This window comes from Phyllostomus hastatus, unplaced genomic scaffold (genome assembly GCF_019186645.2).
Source record: "Phyllostomus hastatus isolate PE091 unplaced genomic scaffold, TTU_PhHast_1.1 phas_contig_137, whole genome shotgun sequence".
NCBI classification, from domain to species: Eukaryota; Metazoa; Chordata; class Mammalia; order Chiroptera; family Phyllostomidae; genus Phyllostomus; species Phyllostomus hastatus.
Genome location: NW_025333583.1, coordinates 21748 through 49079, shown reverse-complemented (window position 1 = coordinate 49079; position 27332 = coordinate 21748). Strand labels below are relative to the sequence as shown.

The 27332-nt window shown below is 40.0% G+C and overlaps 1 protein-coding gene across 2 annotated transcripts in view; it reads left to right on the top strand.

Moving 5' to 3' along the window:
* Positions 1 to 11604: 11604 nt before the first annotated feature.
* Positions 11605 to 27332, top strand: part of LOC123828805 (nuclear autoantigen Sp-100-like) — a 32693-nt gene continuing 16965 nt past the window's right edge. For both annotated transcript variants that reach the window (XM_045854161.1, XM_045854170.1), the window contains exons 1-5: positions 11605 to 11732; positions 21236 to 21386; positions 22474 to 22642; positions 24333 to 24416; positions 25105 to 25167. In XM_045854161.1, coding sequence (XP_045710117.1) covers positions 11701 to 11732; positions 21236 to 21386; positions 22474 to 22642; positions 24333 to 24416; positions 25105 to 25167 — 499 coding nt within the window. In that variant the 5' untranslated portion in view covers positions 11605 to 11700. The remainder of the gene's footprint in view (positions 11733 to 21235; positions 21387 to 22473; positions 22643 to 24332; positions 24417 to 25104; positions 25168 to 27332) is intronic.

Below are 27332 nucleotides of genomic sequence, written 5' to 3'. Positions count from 1 at the left end.
TGACAAGGTCCCAAGTCTATGATTTTAATATGTTCCTGACTAGTTCTTAGGGGCTTGCTGCAAAGCACAGTGCACACTAGCAAAAGTGAAAGAAGAAATACTAGACTTGCCAGAGCTGACAAAAAAAGAGTGAATAAGCCTTAGGAAGATGGCACAGCTCTAATTCTACAGCTGGAAAACCCATCCATCAGATGACTGTGCCCTCATGAGGTCTCAGAAACACCACCTTAACAAGTCATAAGGAATGCACAGTTGACGGGCACCTACATCCCTGAGATGCTCAGGTGGGACTGTCCTCTGTAGGTTGGAATAATGTAGGAATCATGTAAAAGCTGGATTCCCTAGTAGCAAATGAAATGATAACATTCCAGAATGATTGAAGCTACATGGCAGCAGTAAACTGTCAGAGGAAGATGAGCAGTCTCTGTAATGGCAGCAAATTTTAAATGACAACCAGGGATCCCTGACCCAGAGATGTCTAAGGAAATAGCTAATAAAGATGATGTTCTTACAGACAAGACAGAGCAGCCAACAGGACATTGTTTCATATCAATCAACAAAAGAGACTAAAAATAGATGATTAGATGGCTCAGGTGCTACCTCAATGAAAATGTAATATTCCTTGATCACTTTCCAGACCTCAGCAAATATTTGCTCCATAATGTGTGGATGGAAATGAGGACAGTTCTTATAAGAAAGGATTGTGCAAATGTACACAGTAATAATTTTCCGAGTTCTCCACCAAGGATACTATGGCCAATTATTCAAATAACCAAATTCAAAACAAAGAAAATACACAAAAATTTTAAGCATTATTAATACAGTATCTAAATTGATATCTGAGGACCAAAAACAGCATAATGGCCCCTGTTACAACACATTTATGGAGGTAAGGTAATGACCACCTAACACTGAGCCCACTCAGTCCATGCAGTCATCCAGCAGTCATTTCCCAAGTTCCCAAAGTTATAATCAGGACACCATAGCAGTTGGCCAACCTCTTTTCTCATTCTACCATTTCTTAACCTAGGAAATAACAATGACTATCCTACGAAAGGCCAGATTGAAAGCTTTGCAACTGAAGCTTTCTTTAGTGAAAATAGTAAGTTGAAAGCAATGTCCTGTCTCTGCAGATCATGGGAATGACTTAGGTTGGTGCCACCTGCAAAGATTTCAGGATTCAAGGGTTGTAATCCCTTTTACATCTCCATGTCATGCAGCAGTATGGCTTAGGCACAAGCTAGGTGATCTCTGGCTACTATATCACTAATAAAAACTCAAGCAAAAGTAGGGCTTATGGCACCCAGCACTCAGACCTTGGTGGACTGCTTTACTCCTTGTAGCAGTCCGCAAAGAGAGAGCCCAATTAGTGGTTCTTCCCTTCTGCAGGGTAGAGCCCCTCATACTATCTACCAGAGAGCTCAGTTGGCAGTTTTACCTGATTTGGTTCCCAAGTCACACCATACCAACCATGGAGTCCAATCTAGCACCCTGGCCAACCAGAAAAAAAAATGTGCAAGATCCATTCAACTGCTGAGTATTGTCCCAGTCCTGGCCATTTAAAAGGCTTGGACAGAAAACCCTGGCAGCCATACCAGCATTCCTATGGTTCAGGTGATATATGGAGCCAGATTTGTAACTCCATCTAACAAGAGAGGCCACCCTACAATGCTGTCCAATGGATTAACACAGTCTGTGGCTTCACCCATTCAGGGAGCCTACCCAGTAAGCTCATTCAGCCATAGAGTATAGTTTATACCCACCCATTAAGGGAGCCAGGATACTGATTCTGCCCAATTGTGGAGTACTCTCTATCTCCACCCAACTACATCATGCAGTTGGAGGCCCATCCAATTCAGAGAATCTGGCCAATTATCAATTACAACAGCAGAGCACAACCAACAATTTTATTTATTGTGAAGCCAAGGCTATAACCCTGCCAATGTCAGGAAATAATATTTGGCCTCACAAGATCTCAGATCACATCCTAAGGCCCAGTATAACCGTGAAACCCTTTTTGTTGCCCCAGCTGAACATGAAGTCCATCCAGAGGCAACATCAGGCTAGGGAACATATCCTGAAACTTCCCCCACACAGGAGCCATTGCCAAACAGAGCCCGTAACCCTGACACATTGCAGAGTCCAACTAGTGGAACCTCCATACCTCAAAACACAGCCTGAAACATCACCCAACAAGGGGTGATGGTAACGCTCAGCAAGTGGACCCATCAAGCCCCAGAGCACAGTCAGCAGCCCAGCCTGATCAGGAAGCCCAACCAGCAGACCCAGCAAACCACACAACTCAGCCAGCATGCAACCACCAAACTCAGAGCACAGGCATTAACTTTTCCAACATAGACCCTGATACCATGCACCACACCCCCATGAATGCTACCACATCTTCTGTTTGTTCTCTATTCCTGACTGAGCTGATTGATCACATTTTCATGATGAAGTGAGCCTTTGAGGTCTGGAATCGACACTGCTTACTTATATGCGCTGATAAGAACACAAGGAATCAAGAGTCATGAAGACTTGGGAAACCATGGTACTACAAAAAAACTAATATGCTTTAATAACTACCCCTAAAAATGGTGATCTATAAATCATCTGACAAAGACTTTAGAATAATCCCCTTTAGAAGTTCAGTGAAGTACAAGAACCCATAGACAGAAAATTAAATAAAATGAATAAAATAAGAAGTTCAAAAAGAGGAAACTATCAAAATAAAAAAACCCCACTAAAATCCTAGAGCTTAACAACACAATAAATACGCTAATGAATTTAATAGAGAATTTTAACAGCAGACTCAATCAATCAGAAGAGAGAATCAGGGAATTATAAGATACATTATTTAAAATTACGCAGTCAGAGTATAAACCAAGGGTGTGAATGAGTGAAGAATGCCTACAGGATTTATGAGACATTATCAAGGAAAACATAAGAGCATTATGGAAATTCTAAAAGGAGAAAAGTAAAAGAAATGGAAAGTCTATTTAAAACAATAATGGTTGAAAACTTCCTATGTTCCTGGAGCAAAAGAGACTTCCAGCTTCATGAAGCCCAATGGACCCAATAGGTAGAAACTGAACAGGGCTACACTGACTCACTTTATAATTAAATTGTCCAAAAGTCAAAGACAAAGAGACAATTTTAAAAGTAGCCAGAGAAAAGTGACTTATCACATGTCAAAAGCCTCCATAAGTGTATTAGTGTATTTCTTACCAGAAACTTTTCAGGCAGGAGAAAGAGGAATGATATATTCAAGATATTGAAAGAAAAATCTGTCAACCAAGAATAGTACCCAGCAAAGCTGTTTTTCAGAAATGAAGGAGACATAGTCTTCCCCCAACAACTAAGCTGAGGCAGTTTGTTGGGAACTGCCCTGCCTGGTTTCAGGAGCTATAACTCCCCCAAAGCTAAGGCTGAGTGAGCGACCTTCAGACAGACTATAAGCCTCTAAGGAGACAAAGCTTATCTCCCTGGCAGGAGCGATGCTTCTGCTCCTTTTTCCATAACTGGTCCCCAATGTTTGATCAGTTAGCCCATGATGTGTAAGATTCCCCAAGGGGGGAAACGACCTAAGACAGGCATGATCACGTAGAGGTCCCAGAGAAGGACTGCGGGGGCTATGGATCATTCTGTCTTCTAGAAGTCTGCTAATCTCTTGGCTGTCTTGCCTCCTCTGCCTGACTTAATCCTGAAACAATGACAGAGGGAGGTGCAGCCCTCTGCTGGAAAGGGCGGGTTCCCCAGGTGACTAGGCCTGAGAAACAATAAATAAACTCCTGTGAAAATTCCTTTGCTAAGAATACTCTTAATTAAATGATAAAGGCCCAAGCAGGAAATGAGTTTGTTTCCCAAAGATTTGTAGCCCTTTAGCTAACAGACTGAATTCAGAATAAGCCCTTGTAGTTCTTTGTATGTTATCTACTGTTTGATCCTTACTGGCTGACAATGATTAATGGACTTTACCTGTATTCCCGTGCAAATTGAAACCCAATAAATATCAGTGAAGGCAAGGATTAGTGTACTCTCCTCTTGAGAGAGTTGCCAGTCTGCTCCAAGGCGCTCTCCCGTTGAGAGAGTAGCCATGCCATCCCTTTTCCTCCACAGGACTCAGTAGTCCATGTGAATGTGTCTCGTATCTCATCCATAATGCTGCAGACACTGTGGGCTTGTGTCTGCAACAGCAATTCATCACCAGTAGACCTGTCTTATAAGAAATGTTAAAGGGCCTTCTTCAAACTAAAAGAAAATGATGTTAATCAACATCATAAAAATATAAATGAGTAAAATTCCTTGTGATTTTAAATATGCAGTTGAATTGAGATCCTCCAATATTGTAATGATGTTAAATGCTTCACTAAACAACTACACTTTAAATGTTAAAAATACATTAAAATACCTATAACTAAACAAATGCCATATGAACTCACCTATAAGTGGAACCTAATCAACAAAACAAGCAAACAAAATTAAAGCAGAGACATTGAAAATTTCCATAACTATAATAATTTATTTTTATTTTATAAATTATTATTTTATAATTTATTTTTGGATACACTGTATTACAAAGATGTAAATTCTTACATCAGTGCCCTTATATAGTGTGGGGAGAAGTAAATAACACTTCTTCATATTATCAAATTTGAGTTGTCATCAGCTTAAAATAAAAATTATGAATATAAGATATTTTATGTAAGCCTCATGCTAACCACAAAGGAAAATCCTGTAGTACATACACAAAAGATTGTGACAAAGGAGTCAAAATAAGCAACCACAAATCATCAAATCACAAAGGAAGACTGTAAGAGAAAAAGAAAGCAAGGAAAAAGATATACGAAACAATAAGGATTACTAACAGTGGAGAACTAAAATGCTGTACTCTCAACAATATTAGATCATTCAGATAATTAATAGAAAACTGACAGATATGAAAGACACTATAAGTCAAATGAATCTGGCAAAGCATATACATGTTTCATCCAACAGTAGCATACATTGACCTCAAGCACACACAGATTGTTTCAATATAGTTTACTGATTATGCTATTACAGTTGTCCCATTTGCCCTGTTTATCACCCTCCACCCTGCATACCCACTCCCACCTGCATTCCCGCCACTTAGTTCATGTCCATGGGTTGTACATATACGTTCTTTGGCTTCTACATTTCCTACACTACTCTTACCCTCCCCCTATCTATTTTGTACCTACCATTTCTGCTACGTATTCCCTGTACCTTTTCCCCCATTGACACCTCTTCTTCCACGCTGATAACCCTCCATGTGATCTCTATTTCTGTGATTCTCTTCCTGTTCTGGGTGTTTGCTTAGTTCATTTTTGTTTTTGTTTTTGTTTTTAGGTTCAGTTGTTGATAGTTGTGAGTTTGTTGTCATTTTACTGTTTGTATTTTTATCTTCTTCTTTTTCTTAGATAAGTCCCTTTAACATTTCATAGAATAAGGGCTTGGTAATGATGAACTCCTTTGAACTTTGACATTATCTGGGAAGCACTTTATCTGTCCCTTCCATTTCTAAATGATATCTTTGCTGGATAGAGCCGTCTTGGATGTAGGTCCTTGTCTTTCATGACTTGGAATACTTCTTTCCAGCCCCTTCTTGCCTGTAAGGTTTCTTTTGAGAAATCAGCTGATAGTCTTCTGGGAACTCCTTTGTAGGTAACTGTCTCCCTTTCTCTTGCTGCTTTTAAGATTCTCTCCTTATCTTTAACCTTGGGCAATGTAATTATGATGTGCCTCGATGTGTTCCTCCTTGGGTCCAACTTATTTGGGACTCTCTGAGCTTCCTGGACTTCCTAGAAGTCTATTTCCTTGCCCAGATTAGACAAGTTCTCTTTCATTATTTATTCAAATAAGTTTTCAATTTCTTGCTCTTCCTCTTCTCCTCCTGGCACCCCTATGATTCAGATGTTGGAATATTTAAAGTTGTTCCAGAGGTTCCTAAGCCTCTCCTCATTTATTTGAATTCTTCTTTCTTCATTCTGTTCTGGTTGAATGTTTATTTCTTCCTTCTGGTCCAAACCATTGATCTGAGTCCTAGTTTTCTTCCCATCACTGTTGGTTCCCTGTACATTTTCCTTTATTTTATTTTTCATGGCCTTCACTTTTTCCTCTATTTTGTGTCTATACTCAACCAATTCTGTGAACATCCTGATTACCAGTGTTCTGAACTGTGCATCTGATAGGTTGGCAGTCTCTTTTTTGCTTAGTTGTATTTTTTCTGGAGCTTTGATCTGTTCTTTCATTTGGGACTTTTGTTTTCTGGACATGTCTTGTTACATAGTACGGGGCAGAGCCTTGGGTATTCACCAGAGCACGGTGACCCATGCTGTGTTGTGGTGCTGTGTGAGGGGGACGGGTCTGAGAAGGAACACTACCACTTGTCACTTGTTCAGCTCTTGGCCAGCTTTCAGTCACTTCCTCCACTACCCACAAGCAAATTGCGCCCTTCTGATGCTGATTTCCAGGTGGGTGGGTTTGTGTGCATTCTAAGACCCTATGCGTCTCTCCAACAAACTCTTTTGTGAGGCTGGGAGTTTCTCTCAATGCCTCAACCCTCACAGGTTTCTTTTCAGTCATGGGTTTGAGGCTTTAGTTCCTCACACTGGAACTCTGGGTTGTGCTGATCTGTTCCTCCCAGATTATCTACACACAAATGTGGGACCACCTGCTCTGCCAGCCAACACCTCACCTGGTCAGCCAGCCACTGCTTTGCTGTTAGTCCTCTCTGCCCCGGCTTCCCATCTCTGCCCCCCCTATCAGTCTGGGTGAGTGCTTCTTCTTTAATTCTTTGGTTGTCAAAGTTCTATTTTCTGTCAGTTCTTGTTTTTGTTTTTAAACTTGTTGTTGTCCTTCTTTTGGTTGTGAGAGGAGGCACAGTGTATCAACCATGCACCTCCATCTTGGTTGGAAGTCAGATTTTCTAGGATAAACCATAACTTAGGTAATAAGTCTCAACATACTCTCAAAATTAAAAAGTTGTGTCTTTTCCAATTACAATGTTATGAAACTAGAAATCAGTAACAAGAAGAAAACTGGAAAATTTCACAAATACATTGAAATTCAATCCTTATCATGATTCTAATGGCTATTTTTCCAGAAATGAAAAGTAAATCTTAAAATTCCTGTGGAACCACAAAAGATCCTGAATAGTCAAAGGAATCCTTAAAATGCAAAACAAAGCTGGAGGCATCACATTTTATGATTCAAACTATAATACAAAGCTCTAGTAATCAAAAGACTATGGTACAGGTGTAAAAACAACACATAGACAAATACAAAAGAATCAAGAAATAAATCTATGTAAAGGCAGTTAACTAATATTTGACAGTAGAGCTATAATACTCAATGGGGAAAGGATAGTTTCTTCAATAAATGGTGTTGGGAAAAGTAGATATTCATAGGCAAAAAAATGAAACTGGGCCTTACATGTTATACTTCTAAGAAAAATTAACACAAAATGGATTAAAGACATAAATGTAAGGCCTGAAACCATAAAACTGCTGGAAGAAAACATAGAGAAACAGTTTTTGACATTGGTCTTGACAATGATTTTATATATGTGGCACCAAAAGCACAAACACCAGAAGCAAAAATAATCAATTGGGATCACATCAAACCAAAAAGCTTCCACACAAAAACAACAAAAAATAATCAACAAAATGAAACGACAATCTATAAAATGGCAGAAATTACTTGCAGACAAATATATCACTAAACAAGTATTTCCAACAGATTTTTTTAACTGTTCACTAAATTGCTTTCAAGGGTCTAATTCCCCAAAGAGAGCCTGGCTGGCAGGCTGGCTGACAGGAAAGCATCTGAATTAACAGCCCATCCATTCCTGCACACAAAGTGTATGTGTTGTCCACCCAGTGAAATCTGTGTCTATTGAAGAGAGAGCAGGTGGACAGATGGCCATGGGGACCATGGCTGACTGAGGATACCACCAAGAATACTGCAGAGTGGCCCATGCTGTCTAAGAGGAGAAACAGGACAGTCCCAGGCCAGTCATAGGGACCACAGATCCTGGCACTTTTTTAATGGAACAGCTTGTCTGTGGCCCCATTTCCCTGTGCTGTAAAGAAAAGGGCTGAATTTTTCATCATGCTAGAAGGGAGAATGTCTACCCCACCCCACTAGACAGCCAACAACAATGAAGGCCACTAAGTTGTCATACTTGTCTGCCCCATTTAGCTAGTCTCAAATGTGAGCTGTTTTCTGGGGAGCTCAGCTGTGGACCTACTTGGGGAGCATGGGGATGCAGAAGGACATGGAGCTCTCAAGGTCCTAAGGCTCTTGGTAACCACCCAACACCAAACCTCCCAGAGGAACCTCTCTCGGCATCAGCTCACACACTGCTCTGCTTTGCTGGAGAGAAGTGCCCTTTGTTGAGGAGACCCGATATTCTCCAATGGTCTCTGTGCACAGTGGGGGGGAGATCTCCCAGCAAGGCTTCACAAGGGCCCACATCAGAGTTCAGGGACTGCATAAATAAACCATTAATAAAAAACAGATTTGATACCATCATTCAATCTCTTCCTTTACCAAAAAGCAAATATTCTTAATCTTCTTGGCAACAACTTACATTTCTTATCATTCTAGATGACTTGTAAAGTATTACCTCCAACTGAAATGTTGGAAGAAACCCTGTTTTCTCCAGCCATATTGTTTGCTCTGTTATCTTATTTATAAAGGAGCCCACTCTAATGGGCATGTGTTTCTGCTCCCATGTACAGAAGTACAAAGTGTATCTACCCTGGCTTGTGGGTCTCCTAACAAATATGTGCCTCTGACGCTCTGCACAGCAGCATCTCCCTTCCTTGGTGGGCAGGGGCTCAGAGGCACTGGACCCACTGGGCTTCTCCAGAAGTCAGAAGAGGGCTGGGCCTGGGAGTGTGCAGGGTGGTCTGCTGCTTATGAGTAGGGATGAGACTTCTGCTTCTGATCTGTAGGAGTGACTTCCTACTGAGCCAGCCAATTGAAGAAAACAGCTAGAAACTCTAGGCAATAATTGGAGAACAACCTTGGCTCGTGTGGCTCAGTGGACTGAGTGCTGGCCTGTGACCAAAGGGTCATCTGTTCAAATCCCAGCCACAGCACATGCCAGGGTTTCGAGCCAGTTCTCCAGTCAGGGGCACATGAGGGGCAATTACAGAGTGAGGTTTCTTTCCCTTTTTCTCCCTCTCTTCCCCTCTCTCTAAAAACAAATTAAATCTTTAAAAAAAACTGATCAGGAAACAATGCTTAAAACATTGGAAGAATGAACAAAGACAGGACAATTTTTCAGAGAAGTCAAATCTCACATGCAGCCCACACTTGATGTTTCCAGGTTACTATCACCGGGCTCTGAGAGCAGCCACAGGTTTGTGTGGTGGTCAGCACTTTGGTAGGAAGTCCACTTTCCTCATGGTCAGCAAAGTCAGGCAGCCAGAGTCTCTGGGGGGCAAGAGGGTAATCTCAGAAAAAAGGAACGTCACAGACAAACCTCAGATTTTGTTTATAAACTCTCCCCAAGTCACCAAACTTAAGTTCCCAAGCAACTGAAGGCACAAAGATGAAAGAGATGAAGATCAACACACAAATGTCTTCCTGGGAAAAGGTGGATCAGGTACCCGGATTAGGTGTGTGCAAAAAGTAACCCCTAAATCTGAACCCTAGGGTTGGATTTATCCACAAGGCCTCAGGCTGCTACAATCAAATGCACAAGCACATGAACACACAAATGCACAGTCAGTCCACACCCCACAGACTGCTCTCCCTGTGACCTTGAGCTTGAAGGAGCACCAAGTCCAACCCTCTCCAGCCAGATGAACCCAGGGAGACCCACCAGGGAACAGACTCACCTTTCACAGAACTCCCAGCCTCAGAGTCTCCCCAGAAAGAAGGGTGCTCATGGGGACCAGGAGCCCTGCTGGTTAGTAGGCCACCTTCCAGAAGGGGACACTGGTGTGGGGCCTGAGAGTTCCCCCTGTAGGTCCAGGTGCCACCCTCTCCATTCCTACCTCCACTGAGATGCCTCAGGTCTCCATCCTCAGCCCAGTGGCTGCTGTTGCTGCTGCTGCCACCTCTTCCTGCTGGTGACTTCTCAGGTCCGGACTCTGCCTCATCTCAGGGACAAACCCCTGTCCCCACAGGGTCTCCCAGGCTGGAGACTCAGCCCACTACTGACGTCTGATTGGAAGCTGCTCCTGGTGAAGCCAAGAAAGCCTGTTCCCTTTCTGAGTCCTCTGCTCCATGTGCCTCCTCAGTTGCTGCCTCTCCTGCTTTCTAGGTTCCAGGCACCGTAGCTGGGGCAACTTCCCAGAGAACAGGAACAGTCGCCATTGTCATTGGTCCTTGCTGCATGGAAAATGTCCCAGGCACTCCCTTCTGTCCTTCACATCAGGCCAGCAGGACTGTTAGGGTCAACCTGCTTCTGAAGGTGGTCTCGTCCAGGTCCTCCCCCAGGTGGGTCTGAGGTTGCTTTCTGCATCAAAAAGTTTTGCTTTCTGCACAGAGGCCTCCTGACCCCTCAGAAACCACTGCTGTTGGCAGAACAGGGGTGCCTGCTCAGCTTTCTCTGGCCCCACAGGTTTGTCTCCTTCCCTTTGGCCAGGGCCGCCCCAGTGTGGGAGTGTCTACCCAGGAGACTGGCCCTGGTGGACCTCCCACCCACCAACTGCTATCCACCGCTCATGCATGTGGTGATCTTGGTGACTCTCAGCAGACTCAGGGACAACAGGCACATGTCTGCCCATACCCAGCACAGCGGGGCCCTAGTCGGCCTGCTGCTGAGGGACAGAGGAGAGAGGTGGGGGCCCCTGGAAAAGGCTGGTGTTGTCTGTATCCCACCCTGTCTGGGTCTCCCAAACCATGGAGGCCAGGAGCAGAGGACAGCTGTGCCCAGCAGAGGCTCAGCTTACTAATTTTCCACCCCCCAAACGGAGGGTGACAGGGCTGGAGAGAGAGGCCCCGCCCCCATGTGTGCAGCATCCAGGACTCAGTGAGACCCTGTACCCTGGGAAAGAAACGTCCTCGTCAGGGCACGGAGTCTGCCCAGATTCATCCTCACCCCTTGTAGGGAAAGAAAGAACATGTGTGGAGAGAGGGTAGAACCTTTCCCTGTGTCTTAAATTTAATTGGACTGGAACTCGTAGTCCAGCCAGGGGGAGTCAGACTCAGGGAACAAACATGGAAACCATCGCCCTGAGAATGGCGCTTCTCCAGCCCTGTGTCTGAACACGGACACCTAACTCTGTTCCTCTGCACCCTCTCAGAAAACCAGGGCCATGAGAACAGTTGGGTTTGCTCATGTTTTTTGTTTTTGTTTTTGTTTTGCTTCAAATAAGGGACTTCTGAGGGCTGGTCCTGCTCATTGATGGAGGTCCCCTGCCCCTGGCCCTCCAGGTCTTGAATGTCCCTCTTTGTCCTCCATTCCTGCTGCCACATGTCCTGATGGCTGAGAGCCACTGTGAGGCTGCAGGAGGAGTGAAATGTGGCTGGCAACACTCAAAAAGTTATTTTCACTTCTTTTTTGTGCATTAGAGTGGAACCCTTTCTGGGTGAGTCTGTTACAGACTTCCCGCTCAGGGCTGGGTGGGCTGAAACCAGGCTGAAACCAGGCTGAAAGGAGGCTGAAACGAGGCAGGGGACACCAGAGGGATCAGAGGTCTTGGCAGGGCCCAGGGCAGGACGATGGCCAGTTCGAGCAGCAACCTCAGGACCAGGTCAGTCTCTACCTTCCTTCTTTTAACTTCCCCTCTAGCTGTGCTCCTGCTTCACTGTCTGTCATTAGACACTGAACTAACCCTTGACCTTAGTCCTGCTTTACACGTACACTCACGTGCAGTGTGGTGGAATGCAGGAATGTGTCATGAGGAAATTGGATCTTTAAACAGCAGAGGGACAGCCGCTGGTGTGAGCGCAGCGGCCGCAGCCCACAGGACGCTGGTGGTACACCTACTGCTTCACTGATGGCCCCTCTGCACTCAGCTGTTCTTTCTGACTTTGAGAAAAGGATTTGTTATTGTCTCATGGCCTCTGAACTCTCTCATTTCCCTCTGGCTCCTCCACCTTCACCTAGGTTGTTTCAAAGAGGGCCCTTAAGAAAATATAAAATTCAGATTAAACATCTGACTTTGGGTGCCTTGGTCTCCTAACTGACCTGGGGACGGGTCAGCACCGGGCCCATTCCCACCTCTGGCTGGGGGTCTGGGTCTCCTCCAGGGGCCTTGATGAGGAAGTCAAAGGAAGAGGAAGGACCAAGACGCCAAAGCCCAGTGCAGGCTGCTGCTCTCATTTCTACTGTGATTTTCTGCTCTGGGTGGGTTCTACCTCTGACAAGGAAAAGGCTAGAAACCCCACCTTTTTCTTTAGTAAGGAGTCATAAATTACATTACTTGATGTGTCTAATTGTTTGGTTTTTGAATCCAAAAGAAATACATTATACTTTCTTTGTCATGAAATTTCAAATGACAGGGATGGACACAGAGGGAAGCAGTCCTGTTCACCACCCACCCCCTGCAGTTTCCATTCTTGGGCCTGCTGGGTGTTGTGGGCACGGCCTTCTGTGTCTTTTCTCTACATTTACATGAAAACATGTAAAGCGTGTTTCTGTGTAAATGAAAACATGGCTTGTTAGGAAATCATGACTTGTTTTCCTAAATGCATAATTTCTGTCTTGTTTATTTACTGAGATTATATTGTATACACCATTCTGGATTTTACATTTTTTAAATTTCAATATTAAAATTATTAGAGGTTTTTTACATTAATAAACATAAGGATCTACCCCATTCTTATTAAAAGGTGCACACTGCTCCATGGAGTTGTTTTCCATAATTGTTAAATTATGTTCCGTTTAATCCATTTATGTTGTTTTTGATTGTTCACTATTGCCAACAAACTGTGATGATAACACTTACATATTTCTTTATGTTTTGGCATGTATACAAGTATTTGTCTCGTGTCAGAAAACAAAAGGTAGAATTGTTCAGGCAAAGGGTACTAATATTCACTTGTTCATAGATCCTACCAAATTGCCTTCCTTGTGGCTGAACCACTGTATTCTCCCGCCACTGGCTGATGACCCATCTGTCCACACACAGACTTCACAAAGGAGCTGGCTAAAGGGATGCAGCCTGTTAATGTGCATTCTCTGATTGCATGGGAGATTGAACAGGTTTTCAGGTCTATTGGCCTTAAATTGCCTCTTCTATGAATTGTTGGTTTATTTTTGGCCAATGTGGTAAGTTGAGGTGATTGTTCTTCCTTTGATGACAAGGGAGAGTTTGCTACATACTCTGAACTTGTCAATATGCTTCCTTGTCTTTTAACTTTTTTATGGCAACTTCTATCTTGTTAAAGCTTTCAAATTTAGAGTAAAAACTTATAGTATTGATTTTATAAGATAGATGCACCCTGTTTATCACAAATAAATAAAAGCAATGCTGAAAGATATTGGTGAATTCCATGCACACTGTCTTTAACCAGAGTTATTGTGTTCATGAGAAGACAGATTCAATTCTTCCTTTACTTCAGGAAAAGTTTCTTCTCTAATATCTACAAAATGTAAATTTTTTAATTTAGGGGTAAAACTCTTCTTCCCTGCATGCAACTTTAACTTTCACAGCCTTATTTGTCCCCCATAAATCATCTTTTTACTTCCTGTTCATAATAGTTGTCTCAAATTTTCTTCTATGACAACTACTTAATTTTTAGTAGATCTTGTGGGGGGTTTTTTACTACTAATTTTTTGAAATGCTGAGTCTGTGAGTTTCCTCATCTCCCAGCTGTAGCCCTCTGTCTGTGTAAAGGCCAGGTAATCAGTCCCCAGGTGTGGCCAGAGCTGAGCTCTGCTTTCCTGGGAGGAAGTGACTTCCCAGCTTTCTGCTTGATGTTCTCTGGACCTCATCATCATGGTCATGGCCAGCTCCAAATGGTGAGCCTTTGGGTAACTCCTCTCTGCTTTTCAGGGACATTTGACATGGCTTCTTTAGCTTTTTGGCCTGAAAAACTAGACCGTGTATCCGAAGGGGGAATCTGACTGTGTGTTGGGACCCTCACTCCAGCCCTGCCTGACCCTCGCAAGCTCACCTGTCCTCCTTGCTCCCAGCAGAACTCCTTGCCCTTGACCAAGCCTAGGTTCTCATTCTCTGCTCTGGGACTAGGGTTTTTCATATTTTGAATGGTGTCTTTCGAAGCACAAAATATTTACTATTTTTTACTAATTTATCAGTTTTTTTCTTTATGGATGAAACTTTTGGTTTCATAGCTACCTCTTTGTCTTCTATAACTCAAAGTCACAAAGGTTTTTCAAAAAGTGATGTCATTGTCCCTTTTACACAGTACCAGCGTTTGCAATTTCTGCTCATACCAGCAATGAATGTCTGCTTCTCTGAATCTTCTCCCACACTGCATTGTCACTTGTGAAACTGTGTTTGCCAATCCAGTGGGTGGCAAATGGTTTCTCATTGATATTTTAGTTTGTATGTATTTGTATGTTTATTGGAAATTTTAATTTTTTCTCTAAATGACTTTCGGATGCGTTTTGTTTGGCATTATATGTCATATTTTGTCAATAGGCTGGAGTGTTTGTCTATTAGATATAATACCGCTTAGACCTGTGTACTGGAAATATATTTCTACATTCTTTTACTATCTCACTGAATTATTAACATTAAATCAATTAAATCTCCTATAATTACTTTGCTTGACTCAGGTATTTTTTCTGTCATATATATTTTTAAATTACCTTATCCACTTTCAATAGGATTACAAATTGCAGGTGCACTACACTTTTACAAGAACTTCAGAAGGATTGACACTTTAAAATTGTTATGTTTTCCTAACTGAAAGCACCTTCCACCTCCCCGTTTATTTAGAGCTTGATAATATTCTTCAATAAGACATTATAGTTTCTTTCATATAGTTCATAACTTTCAGATGTTTATAAATATATGAATGTGTATTGACTATTGTGTTTGAAGTGAATATTTTCTTCCTTTTCAACATATGTTGTTGCAAATAAAATCTGTTCATTTTATGTATGTTTTTAAAAAAGTCATGCCTCTTGGCAAATTCTTTTTCTAGTTCTTAGGGAATTTATTTAGGTCTCTATCATTTCTCTATATGTAATCATACATCATATAATATCGTATCTTTTTTTAGTATTTATGCCAATGAATTTTTTTCTTATCCTATTGCATTAGCTAAAACATATATGTGAGCAAATTGTGGTAATGGTAGGCATCATTGAATGGCCTCATCACTTCAATGTTTACTGTAGTATTTGCTGTTTTTTTGAGAGTTTGTACTGTGTCAGCTTTCAACTGTTTCATATAGTTTTTCTAAAAATACAAGTATGGAGTCTCCAAATTTTAAAAAATAATTCATGAATATATAACTGTATACTTTCACTGCTTTTGTTTATTCTTGCAATACATTTCATAAAAAGTTCCCTGATATGTAACAGTCTTTACTCCATCTCATTCCACTGTCTTCCTGTATTTTTTTTTTTCTTGCAAAACAACCTCTAACAGCAAGATCTGTTTCCCCATTTACCCAGTAGAGGGCTTTTTGTTTTCTGTCATACAATTTTTGGGTATTGTCATTATTTTCACATGCAGCATGTTTAGCTTTTACCAATTAAAACTTTCTGAAACTTCTTTTGTAATGAAGATCATGATGTGTTGACATTCCTTTCAAAATATTGAAAATAAATTGTAGTTCCCTCTTTTCAGCATGCATGGTTAAGTAATGTGTCTTTCTAACAAATATCTCCAGAGCCTGTATGATACATTTTGCCTGTGCAAAAAGTCAAAATCTAGAAGTAAAAGTTTCTTTAATGTTTATAAAACATTTGTTCCTTTACTTGTGTTTTCAATTTTTCTATCCCATCAGCATGAGCATCGTTTTGTTGGTGCTGTTGTTGTTCATGTTTGCATACCATAACTTTCTATCTGTGATTTTAACAACCTTTATGGCACTTTGTCTTCCTTGGGTCTCTTGCTGGACTTGATTTTTGATCCTGTGCTGTGCGATATCACCATTGTTTCATCTACGTCAAGGATTTTGCATAATATAATTTTTGTACTTTTTCTGTTTTAACTTTTAAACTCCTTATTGTTTTCCTTGTTCCTTTTTTGTCTAAAAATGCAAGCTATGTTTTCTTTTTATTTTACTTCTTCCTGTCTTAAGTGACATTAAAAAGCTTAATTTTCATCAACCAGGGTTCTTTTCAATTGTTTAATTTATTTTTAATCTATATTTTTGTAGTTTTGAATTTGAAACCATATTGTTCAAGTCTTTGAAATTTAAAAAAGTCATATCAAGCAAAAAGGAAAAAGGACTCATGGACAACAGTGTGGGGAACGGGGGCAGCAGGTTGAAAGGGGGATAGGAGGTAATGAAAATATTCAATGAAAAATGATTGTGAAATATAAAAACAAGTCATTTAACTCCAATTTCCCTTTACCACTCAGCTCTGCACTTTAAGTGGTTAATATACTTTACAACCTTACACTGAAATACTTATTATTTTGCAAAATAAAAATCTTCTCTTTCTAGAATAATGTTTTGAATACAGATTCTTTACACATTTAGTTGAATACCAACTTAGGTTTTGCATTATTGGAACTATTGTTAATGGTATTGTTTTATTTAATCTTGAATTTTAATATTTCAATGCTGGCATGTATAAAAGCCATTATCATTTTTACATTATTTTGTACCCAGTGTCCTTGCTATACTTATTTCTTAGTTATAGATGATGTTTTGGAGAATTCTTTAGGATTTTTCTGCACAGGCAGTTATGTCATCTGCAAAGACAGTTTTATTTCTTCCAACACTCTATAGTTTTAATTTCCCTTTTCATTTTCCAGTATGCATTCCAGTACAATATTGACCAGGACTTGTAAAAGGGGAACATCTTTCCTTTTCCTGATCTTAGGGGGAAAGGGTGCAGGTTCTCAGCAGTAAGTCTCATGTCAGCTACAGGCTTCTTGTGGATGTCCCTTCTCCAGTTGAGGAAGTTCCTTTTTGTGTCCAGTTTGCTAGGGGATTTTACATGAATGGAAGTAAATTTTGTCAAATGAACTTTCTGCATCAGTTGACATGATCACTCCATTTTCTTCTTCAGCCTCTTGATATGGTGGGTTACACTGAGTGATTTGGAACATTGAACCAGCCTTGCATATCTGGGGTAAATTCCAGTTGGTCATGGGGATAGTTTTTTATACATTGTTATATGCAATTTGCTAATGTTTTGGTGAAGATTTTTGTATTGCTATTCATGTGAGTTATGGGTCTGTAGTTCGTCTTTCTCTGCTTTTGGTGTTGCAGTATGCTGGACTCATGGGATGAGTTAAATCTTTTCCCTCTGCTTCTATTTTCTGGGCAAGGGTTGAAGAACTATATCATTTCTTAGTTCAATGTTTAGCAGAATTCACCAGTGAAATTATCTGAGCCTGATACTTTTTTTCAATGTTAATTACTCCTTTACTTAAAAAAAAACAGATATAAGACTAGTCAAATGATCTATTTGTCCTTGTGTGAGTTTTGGTAGTTTGTATCTTTCAGGGACTTGGCCCATTTTATTGAAATTACCAAAATGGTACTCAGAGATTTGTCACAGTAGGTTTTGAAAGTGCTTTCATTGTCCTTGGGATCAGTTGGTGATGATCCTGCTTAGACTTCTAATATTGGTATTTTGTGTCTTTTATCTGTTTTTCTTATTAGCCTGTGTTAAAGTTTATCGATTTTATTAATCTTTTCTGAGAACCTGCTTTAGGTTTTGTGGTTTTCTCTATTTTTTTCTATTTCCACTTTCACTGATTCCTATCTTATTAAATTTTTATTTTATCCTATTTCTTCCATTTTAGGTTTATATTCTTTTTTAACATATTTATTTAACAGAATCTATTTCCCACTAATTACTGCTATTTCTGCATCACCAATTTTTGATAAATTATATGTCCAATTGCATTTAATTTAAACAATTTAAAAATTTCTCTTGAGACTTATTTTTGCCCATATGTTATTTAGAAGTATATTTTTGATCTCCAAATATTTGAGGAGTTTCTATCTATTTCTGTGTAATTAATTTCTGATTTAATTTCTTTCTTGTCTGAGTGCATATTCTATGATTTCTATTCTTCTGTACTTGTTAAAGTGTGCTTTATGACCCCAAATGTGGTCCGTCTTGGTGTAGGTGAGTTTCCCTGTAATCATGTGGTCTGTGTGTACACAGTGTTATGAGTCAGACTATTCTATAAATGCCAGACAGACTAATTTCATTAACAGTGTTGCTCAGATCAAATGTATTTTTATTAAATCTTTGCTTGCTAGATCTATAAATTACTAAAAGAGGGTTTGAAGGCATCAAACTCTAATAGTAGACATTTATTTCTACTTGTGGTTCTTTCCATTGTTACCTTCTATAATCTGATGGTGTGTTTAGGTAAATGCATGTTAAGGGTTGTTAAATCTTCTTGGAAAACAGACCCCTGTTTCATGTGTAATGCCCTCTTGCTCCTTCATACCTTCTCTCGTTCTGAATCATCTTTGTCTGGAAATAACATAGCTACTCCATCTCTCTCTTGGTTAGTATTAGCATGATCTCTCTTTCTCCATTCTTAACATGAGTTTTATATTTAAAGGTTTATTTTGTTAAGACAAATAGGTTTTAATTTTGTTACAACATAGAGGTTTTTTGATTTTTGCAGTCACTTTGATAATCTCTGAGGGTTTTTCTTATTTTTTTATTGCTGACACTATTACAGATGTCCCTATGTGTCCCCCTTGGCCTACCTCCACCAACCCCTGCCTCCCCTTCCCTCTGGCCATCACCCCACTGTTGTCTGTGTCTATGGGTTGTGCTTGTATGTTCACTTCTTTCATATATAATCTGTTTTTTAATTGGAATATTAAGACCAATCACATTGAAATAATTACTAATAAATCGAGTTAATATCTATCATGTTTGTAACAGTTCTCTATTCCATCTCACTTTCATACAAATGTAATTTTTTTCTTGTTTAAATTCCCATCTCCCCACCTCCTCTCCTTTGACAAACATTAGCTTATTCTCTGGATGTATGGGTCTGTTTCTGCTTTGTTTTGCTTTGTTTATTCATTTGTTTTTTGAGGTTCTTTACTCCACATAAATGATATCATATGGTATTTGTTTTTCCTATCTGACTTAATTCACTTAGTATAATATCTTCCAGGTCCATCCATGTTTTCACAAATGGCAAAATTTCATACTTTTTATTGGTGGATAATATTCTAATATATGTGTGTGTGTGTTTATAAAACATCTTTATCCATTTCTCTATTGATAGATGTCTAGATTGCTTCTATATCTCAGCTGTTACTAGTAATGCTGCAATGAACATAAGAGTACATATACCTTTTTGAATTAGTGTTTTCTTCAGATAAATGTCCAGAAGTGGAATTGCCAGATCATATGGCACCTCTATTTTCACTTGTATGAGGAGGAATCTCCATACCTTTTTTCATAATCACTGCACCTATTTACATTTCCACAAAGTACAAGAGTTCCCTTTTCTGTGCATCCTGCAGGCACTTGTCATCTGTTGATTTATTGATGATAGCTATTCTAAGAAGTGTGAGGTAATATCTCATTGTGCTTTGAATTTACATCTCCCTGGTAGCTAGTGATGTTGAGCCTCTTTTCATGTATCTGTTGGCCATTGGCACGTCCTCTTTGGAGAAGTGTCTGTTCAGGTCCTCTGTCCATTTTCCTATTGAATTTTTGTTTCTTTCGTGTTGATTTGTATGACTTGTTTTTATACTTTAAATGTGAATCCTTTATTAAATATGTGAATATTTTCAAATATCAGTAGCATGTCTTTTCATTTTGGTAATGGTATCCTCTGTTGTGTAAAACATTTTTAGTTTGATGTAATTTCATTTATTTATTTTTTATTTTTTTTCTTTTCCTCAAAAAGATACATCCAAAAAGATGTTTCTAAGAGTGATGTCAAAGGGCTTACTGCATATGTTTTCTTCCAAAAGTTTTAGGTTTCAAGTGTAACAGTTAAGTCTTTAATTTATTCTGAGTTTATTTTTGTCTGTGGTATAAGAAAGTGGTCAAATTTCAGTTTTTATACATGTAACTGTTGAGTTTTGTCAACACCACTTCTTGAAGAGAATGTCTTTACCCCATTGTATACCTTTCTCTTAAATTATTTAGCCGTACATGTCAGGATTTATTTCTGGGCTATCTATTCTAGTCCATTGATCTATATATCTGTTTGTTTTTGCCAATACTATACTGTTTTGATTATTACAGTTGTATAGTGTAGTTTTATGTCAGGGAGTATGATACTTCCCACTTTGTTTCTTCTTGAGATTTTTTTGGGCTATTTGGGGTCTCTTCTGGTTCCATAAAAAATTAGGATTAATTCCAATTCCTAGAAAAATGTATTTCAACAGGGATTGTACTGAACACGTATATTACTTGAGGTAGTAAGGACATTTTAACAAAATTAATCCTTCCAAATCATGAATATGGCACAGTATATTTTTCGATTTATTTGTATCTTCTTTAATTTCTTTTCTCAATGTCTTATCTTATTGTGTTCAGAGTAAAAGTATTTTACCTCTTTGGTTAAATTTATCCCTAGGTATTTTAGATGTTTTGATGCAATGGTAAATGGGATTATTTTCTCATTTCTTCTTAATATATAGAAACAAACAGATTTTTGTATATTGATTCTGTATTCCTCAACTTTATTAATATCATTTACTAGTTCTAATAGTTTTGGGTAGAGGTTTTAGGGTTTTCTATTATAATATCATGTCATCTGCCAAGAACTAGAGTTTTACTTCTTCATTTCGAAATTATAATGACATTTACTTCTTTGTCTCGTCTCATTGTTGTGGCTAGAACTGCCAATATTATGTCCAATAGAAGGTTTTAATAAAAAATATTCCAAATAAGTTTAGGAGAAGACATATGTACAATACCTTCAATTGGGACAGTCTGGACATTTTTGATAATATGCATGTCTTTGGGATCCTCCATGCTTCTTCAATTATATCTTTGTTGATTGTACCACTTCCACTTATTCTGGTCTCCATTCAGAACTTCCTATTTAATTCATGTGATTCTTCACATTCTGTCCTTCATATATAAAACGTTACACCCTCCACCAGCACTTCAAAGGCTTGATGACCATTTTATCATGGTGTCCTTTCTCCCTAGGATGTCTGCAGGAAACTACAAACTTGCGTGTGAGATTGCAGTCAAACGCTTCAAAGAATATAAGGTTGAGATTTCAGATGCAATAAATAGACCTTTTCCTTTCCTTGAGATCCTTCGTGACCGTGGATTCATCACCAATGAAATGTATAAAGTAAGTGAAGTTTATTATGTCACAATCTGGTAAACCAGCCCCACATTAGTTGTTTTGGTAGTTTGGAATCAAACGTCAGGGCACACAGAGACAAGTGAGGGGTCTCCTGTAAGTGGGGGCTTGCTCAAGTACTGCTCTAAGTGTTCCTAAGGTGAAAAAGAGAAGCTGGCATCCTTGGAGGCAGTCATGCTCCTGACTGAAGGAACGGGACTTTTTGGTGCCCCCTAGAGTCGAGGTGAGTTACACTGGAGATCGGCTGGATCTGAAGGTTATGGGCCCCATAGGTGTACAGTATAATGCTTGCAGGTGTTAGATGTACAATACAGCGTAAACTAGGCATTAAATGTATTTTTAATGAATGGATGAATAACTTAAGCAACTGATTTAATAAAATAATTTACACAGCATTTTATTCCAATGAACATCAATTTAAATGCTTAGGTCTGAGAACACTAAAACCCACAGAAAATGAATACATTGTTGGACAAATTTCTAAGTAGTTACATGCTATTCTCTCTCCAACAGCTTTCAGTTTTCTTTTCCTTTGTTATTTCTGGAATCTTGAAAATTAGATAATTCTAGCAAAAGACATAGGGGGAGATACAAAGATGTGAATCTTCTCTTTCCCTGTGAATAGGCTATTTTACAGCAAAGCTCACAGGAAGGGAAAAATGACCACCTGGCTTCCTTGAGCTTTGTCAGGCCAAGTTGGTCCTATGGAAGGGGCAAGTGTTTTTCATTCAATAGAACATCAGCATATCACCTGTTCAGTCAACTCTTAAAACATTTTGCCAGGTTCTGAAAGGGCTACATATCATTTAACTTTGAACCAATTTTCATTCTCCATATTGCTCCTCCATCCATCTAATATAAATGGGAATGATGACATCAAATGACCAAATGAGTATTATTTAAGGAAAAAAGATTTACTTATTTGTAGCTTTATAAATATGGGGAAATTTTGAAACTGTACATGAGAAGATACCTATGTAGGAGAATTGTAATACATTAAAATGAAATCACTTTCTAGGGCACTTCTGTAACTTAAAATTCTGTATTCATATTTCCCTGTTCACTACATTTTAAGGAGTCTAAAGAATCTTGTCAAAACCTGTCAGCTGTACCAAAAGTGATGTATGCAGTCTTCGATAACATGGAGGAGAAATGTCACCTGCCGCTTCTGGAAATCTTGTTCAGCAAGGTCATCATGAAGAACTACCCTGATTTAAATGGCATTTGTGAAGGCTTCAGAGATGGTAATGAGGTTTATAGCCTACCTTTCAATGTCTGTGGCAAATTTTTTTGACAAATATATTTTGAGCACGTGTCACACATGATACTGGTCCGAGGTGACATAGCAAGTAAGAATACAGACATCATGAGCCTTCTCGAAGCTTTTGGTATAGTGACTACAGTATAAAATGCACCTGGAGGTCTGCTTAACTAAGCATTTAAACTCACACAACAATTGGAGTCACAGTCATGTCAGATTTACTTCCAAGAACAAATGACAAGAACCACTGCATCTGAGTAAGGCACCATCAGTTACTGCTCTTTTTTTACATGTCCAAATAGTCCATCAAGTACCCTACTATCTGCCTCAGCTGACAGCTCAACAGTGGGTGCAGGATCCACCTGGCTTAGCAGCACCAAGACCAGGGGAGTCAATGTCTCATGTAACAACTCTGTAGTCATTGCTTTCAGGGACCTCATGAGAAACATCTGAGTTACAAGAGTCACCACATGAGAAGCTCATAGTTGACATGGAGTCCTTCTGAGTCCAGTTATGGGTCGTTTTTCACCCTAAACCCAGTGTTGACCTCGTAATACCAAAAAGAGAGACCACCTTCATCAGGTGCCCAGAGTAATGAGAAAGAAAATTAACCCACGTCAAATTGGCCCTGAAACAAAGATGATGGCTGATTTAGCTCTTTCTCCACCAGGGGTGAGACAAACATTAATCAAATAATCTCAAAATTAATTTCTCTGCAAGAAACTGTGTTTAATACCGCACAAAAGTGTTTGATTCACCACTTTTTCCTGAGACTCACAATGTATAATTTGTAACTGTAGTCTGAATTTGCTGTTCAAAATGTTTGGGCAGTAATTTTAGCATGATTGTCACTCATTATAATTTCTTCGTCCTATAATTTTTGTTTTGACCTGCCAAAAAATTTTATTTCAACACAGTTTAGTATCCACCAAGATCTCCAAATAACAATGGAGAATTCACCGGAAAAAGAATTATATGCTCTGAGTAGTGCAGATGCTCTGGGAAAAGCACTTGGCTGGTGCACTGGTCTCACCTTTTTGGCAGCCTCCCAGGCCCTGGTCCAGGTCTCTTGAGACGTCCTCCAGGGCGACAATATTCACTCCCTCCTGGCAGCTTCAGAAAGTCTGCTGGGATCTGCGTCCCCTGGAGGCCTTTCTAGTTCTTCCTGTGTCCTCTGCTGTCTCTTTGGGAAGTGCTCATCCTCCTGACCCAGTAAACTCCACCCTTCACTTGACCACCTATTTATTTTAAGTTTCTGTGCTTTCACATTTATATATGCAGTAACTTAAATAGGATCTTTTTCCTTCTGGCAAGAATATTCTCGTTTTTTCTGTACAGTTTGAAGAGGTCAGAAAACACACTTCACTTCCAGTTTTTATTTGACACATCCTTTTCCAGCCATCTGTAATTTTTTTTTACATACCTAGCAAGCTCCCAGTGTTTTGCATGACTCCTTTATCCTGACATTCGAGTGACTCCTTTCTGTGTGGGTAACATAAGGATGCCCTTATTGGGGATTCTCTTTTCTGTACCAGGGATGGTGTGGAACTTGACAATGAGGACTGGGACTCACTGAGTTCTGAGTGACCAGAGGCTGAAAATTCCTAAACATGCCCACTTGATATCTCTGCACTCTGATGGAGATTTCTAACTTCTTTTCTCTCTCTCTTCAGTGATCCAAAGGAAAATTTTTCAAAAAGCAAGTGTTGGAGATAAGAGTGCACAGAACCATAATACTCAACTGAGCATTGAACAAGGTAATTATAAGTAGATAAAAAATGATTTTGTTCGGCCCAGAAGAAAGGAGAAGTGTGCTTAGTGCTCACTGCTGCCCTTGGGTGGAAGTATCACCATGTGCCCATTTGCAGAAAAAGAGACTGAAATCCAGAGAGACCAAGTACACAGTTAGCTTGGGGTCAAATGAGCAGGATGAACCCAGGCCTTCTGAACCCACAGTCCATCCTCTAAACTCTGTAAACTCCCAGATAAACTCAAGGAAAGGACAGGCCCTTGAGACAAATAGAGGGAAATATTCGCAGAAAGGAAGATACAAAAGGAAGAATACCAAGAGGTACAGGAGTGAAGGGAAATCACTTGCTGAATCCTGGTGAAAAAGCCCACAAAGCAGAGTGAACAGACCTGCAGAAGGAGGGTCTGTGTGAAGCAGGCTGGGGGGTCCAGTAAGACCACCAGTCTGGGGTAGCTCTGGAGACTAAAACAGGTTCCCTGTGGCTGTGGTTGACAAGACAAACAATCACTAGTTACTGAGTGCCTCATGGATGACACAGTGGGATGGCCTGACTGAGGCCAGGGGTGCAGGTCTGCATTGATTCCTGGGGGAAGGGGTTGTCAAGTACTACACTGTAAAGATTAACATGGGACTGGAGGAGAATTGCACAGATCACAGTTCAATTTCTAAAATAAGGTTGTAATCTCTTCCTTCAGGAACTGGTGAAAACCCATATCCATTCCTGTCCTGGCTCTCCCTGGACAAGTCCAATTACGCAGGTCTGTTCCTTCTGGCTATTCTGTGATGCTTTGCTGCTCCTGTCCCTTTCTGCAATAGGCTGTGGTGGGAGGGCTGCTACTTTTTAGTATGGAGTGCCCAGAGTTGTCCATCTTGTCATGTGCTATGTCTCCAAAGATTTAGATAACAGAGTCTTCATACACTGAGTTGCCTGGGAGGGTTGGTCCTCTCTTTCTCACATGTGCTTTCTGCCAACTGTTGACAGCTCTGGGACCTATTGCCCATGTGTCTGGCTTCATGGCCTCTGCATCTGTCTTGCTTGAAATAGGCTGTGGCCTGAGCTGATGATCTTCCATCCTGTGGTGGCCTGTCCTGCAGGAGACAGCTTAGCAGTGATGACTGTGTTCCCTGGGGGAGAGTCCCTCACCTGTTGAATCCTTTACACAGCCCCATGTGCCTCCCGTGCAAACCCTCTCCCATCATCCCCAGCACAGCGGGCCAGACGCTGGTCAGAAATACCAGAGGGGCCTCTGAACAAACACTTGAAACTTTAACAACCAATAACCACTGTTTACAACTCTTAACATTTCCTTAGTCTATAACACACTTACTAAAGTTGTTAAAATATTTAAAATATGATAATAAAGTTGTTAAAATATTTAAAATATGATAAATGAAAGACATGAATCCTGAAAAGTTAATTTCCTGGTCAGTCACCATATCACGTATAGTAACACAGGCAATATTTTATTTAATCTACTCAAACAGTTAAAATGATGGTATGCCATCTGTGTTTTTCAGAAGACAAAGAATCTGCTTGGAGACTTGGGCTACTTGTGGGAGTTCAGGCACTGAGACTAGGGATTAAACTCTGCCATGGGGCACTGTCAGAGCAGGAGGAGCTGGCTTCCAATTCTGCCCTGAGACCTTGGGAAGTGACACCTCCTCTTTGTCCGTCAGTTTCACCATCTATCAAATGGAGGTGATAATAGTATCTCCCTCACAGGGTGACAAGTTGTATCATATAAAGAATTCACAGACTTGCATGAGTCTCCATCAGTGTTCTAAAGATTTTTTAATATTACTATGTTTATGATCATTATTATTAGTATTAGGCCAGAGTTTAAACTGTTATCTACCACAGGAAACTGTGGGGTTTTCTTTTCTCAAATATGTCCATTGTGGATTTAATGATCCCTCAGGCTATGGAGTAGTGATCAAAACAGTACCAACCTGAGGCCCAAGAAAATAAATTGAGGACCACAGGTTCCCCATCCTTATATCACACTAGTGTATAACAAATTTATGTCTTTATTCCCTGACTCTTCTTTGCAAATAAGTGACACGGAGGAGACTCAGGGAAGTTCCTGCACCATGGGAGGTATAATTCTGTAGGAAGGTAAAATTCTAAAACATATAATTTATTAAATGTGTTATTTAATAAAAGATCGTATAAAATACCATTTTTTTATAAAATAAAAACAGAGTGATTTTTAAAAGCCACCATACTTCTAGAAAATTACATTTAGTAAAAGGGTTAACACTTAACATGCATCCAACATTCATCAAAGTATATTCTTAGCAGTTCATCTACCACTGCAACTGGTGGGAACAGGAAGGGTTGAGAGGAAGGAATTGTGACTAGTAATGAGCAGAGAAGCAAATTAATGTGCAGGTGGGGTGTTGGGTGGAACCATGACATTATGACCCAAATAATGTGCAACAAACCACCAGTAAATACATCCAAGAGTCTGACCTAGCAGGATGGTTGACTGTGACATGCACAGGCGAGGATACCACTGTGTCTGATGCCACCCCCACCCCAAGAGGAGGCTCCAAGGAACATGGATGTAACATAAAACAAGTACCAGGGCCCATGTTCTATGTTTAAATTGTGGGAAATAAATTTTAAATCATCTTTACATGAAGTAATTTGTTTAGGAAAAGAGCAGTAGATGAAATAATCACAGCTGCACTGATAAAATATTTTTCATCCATACAGTATTGAGGTTGGAGGCTACCGAGGGGGATGGGTCAGTGGAATCAATAATGAGTGAGGGAGGTTCAGTGTGGGGAAGAGGGTGTACTGGTCCCTGAGTAGTTTATCCAGGACCTTAATGTTTCTTCCTTCAACCTGTCCCTTTGTCTCTGGCCACAGACCCATGCAGACTTTGCAGACAGTTCACTTGCTTCTGCTTCCTGCTGG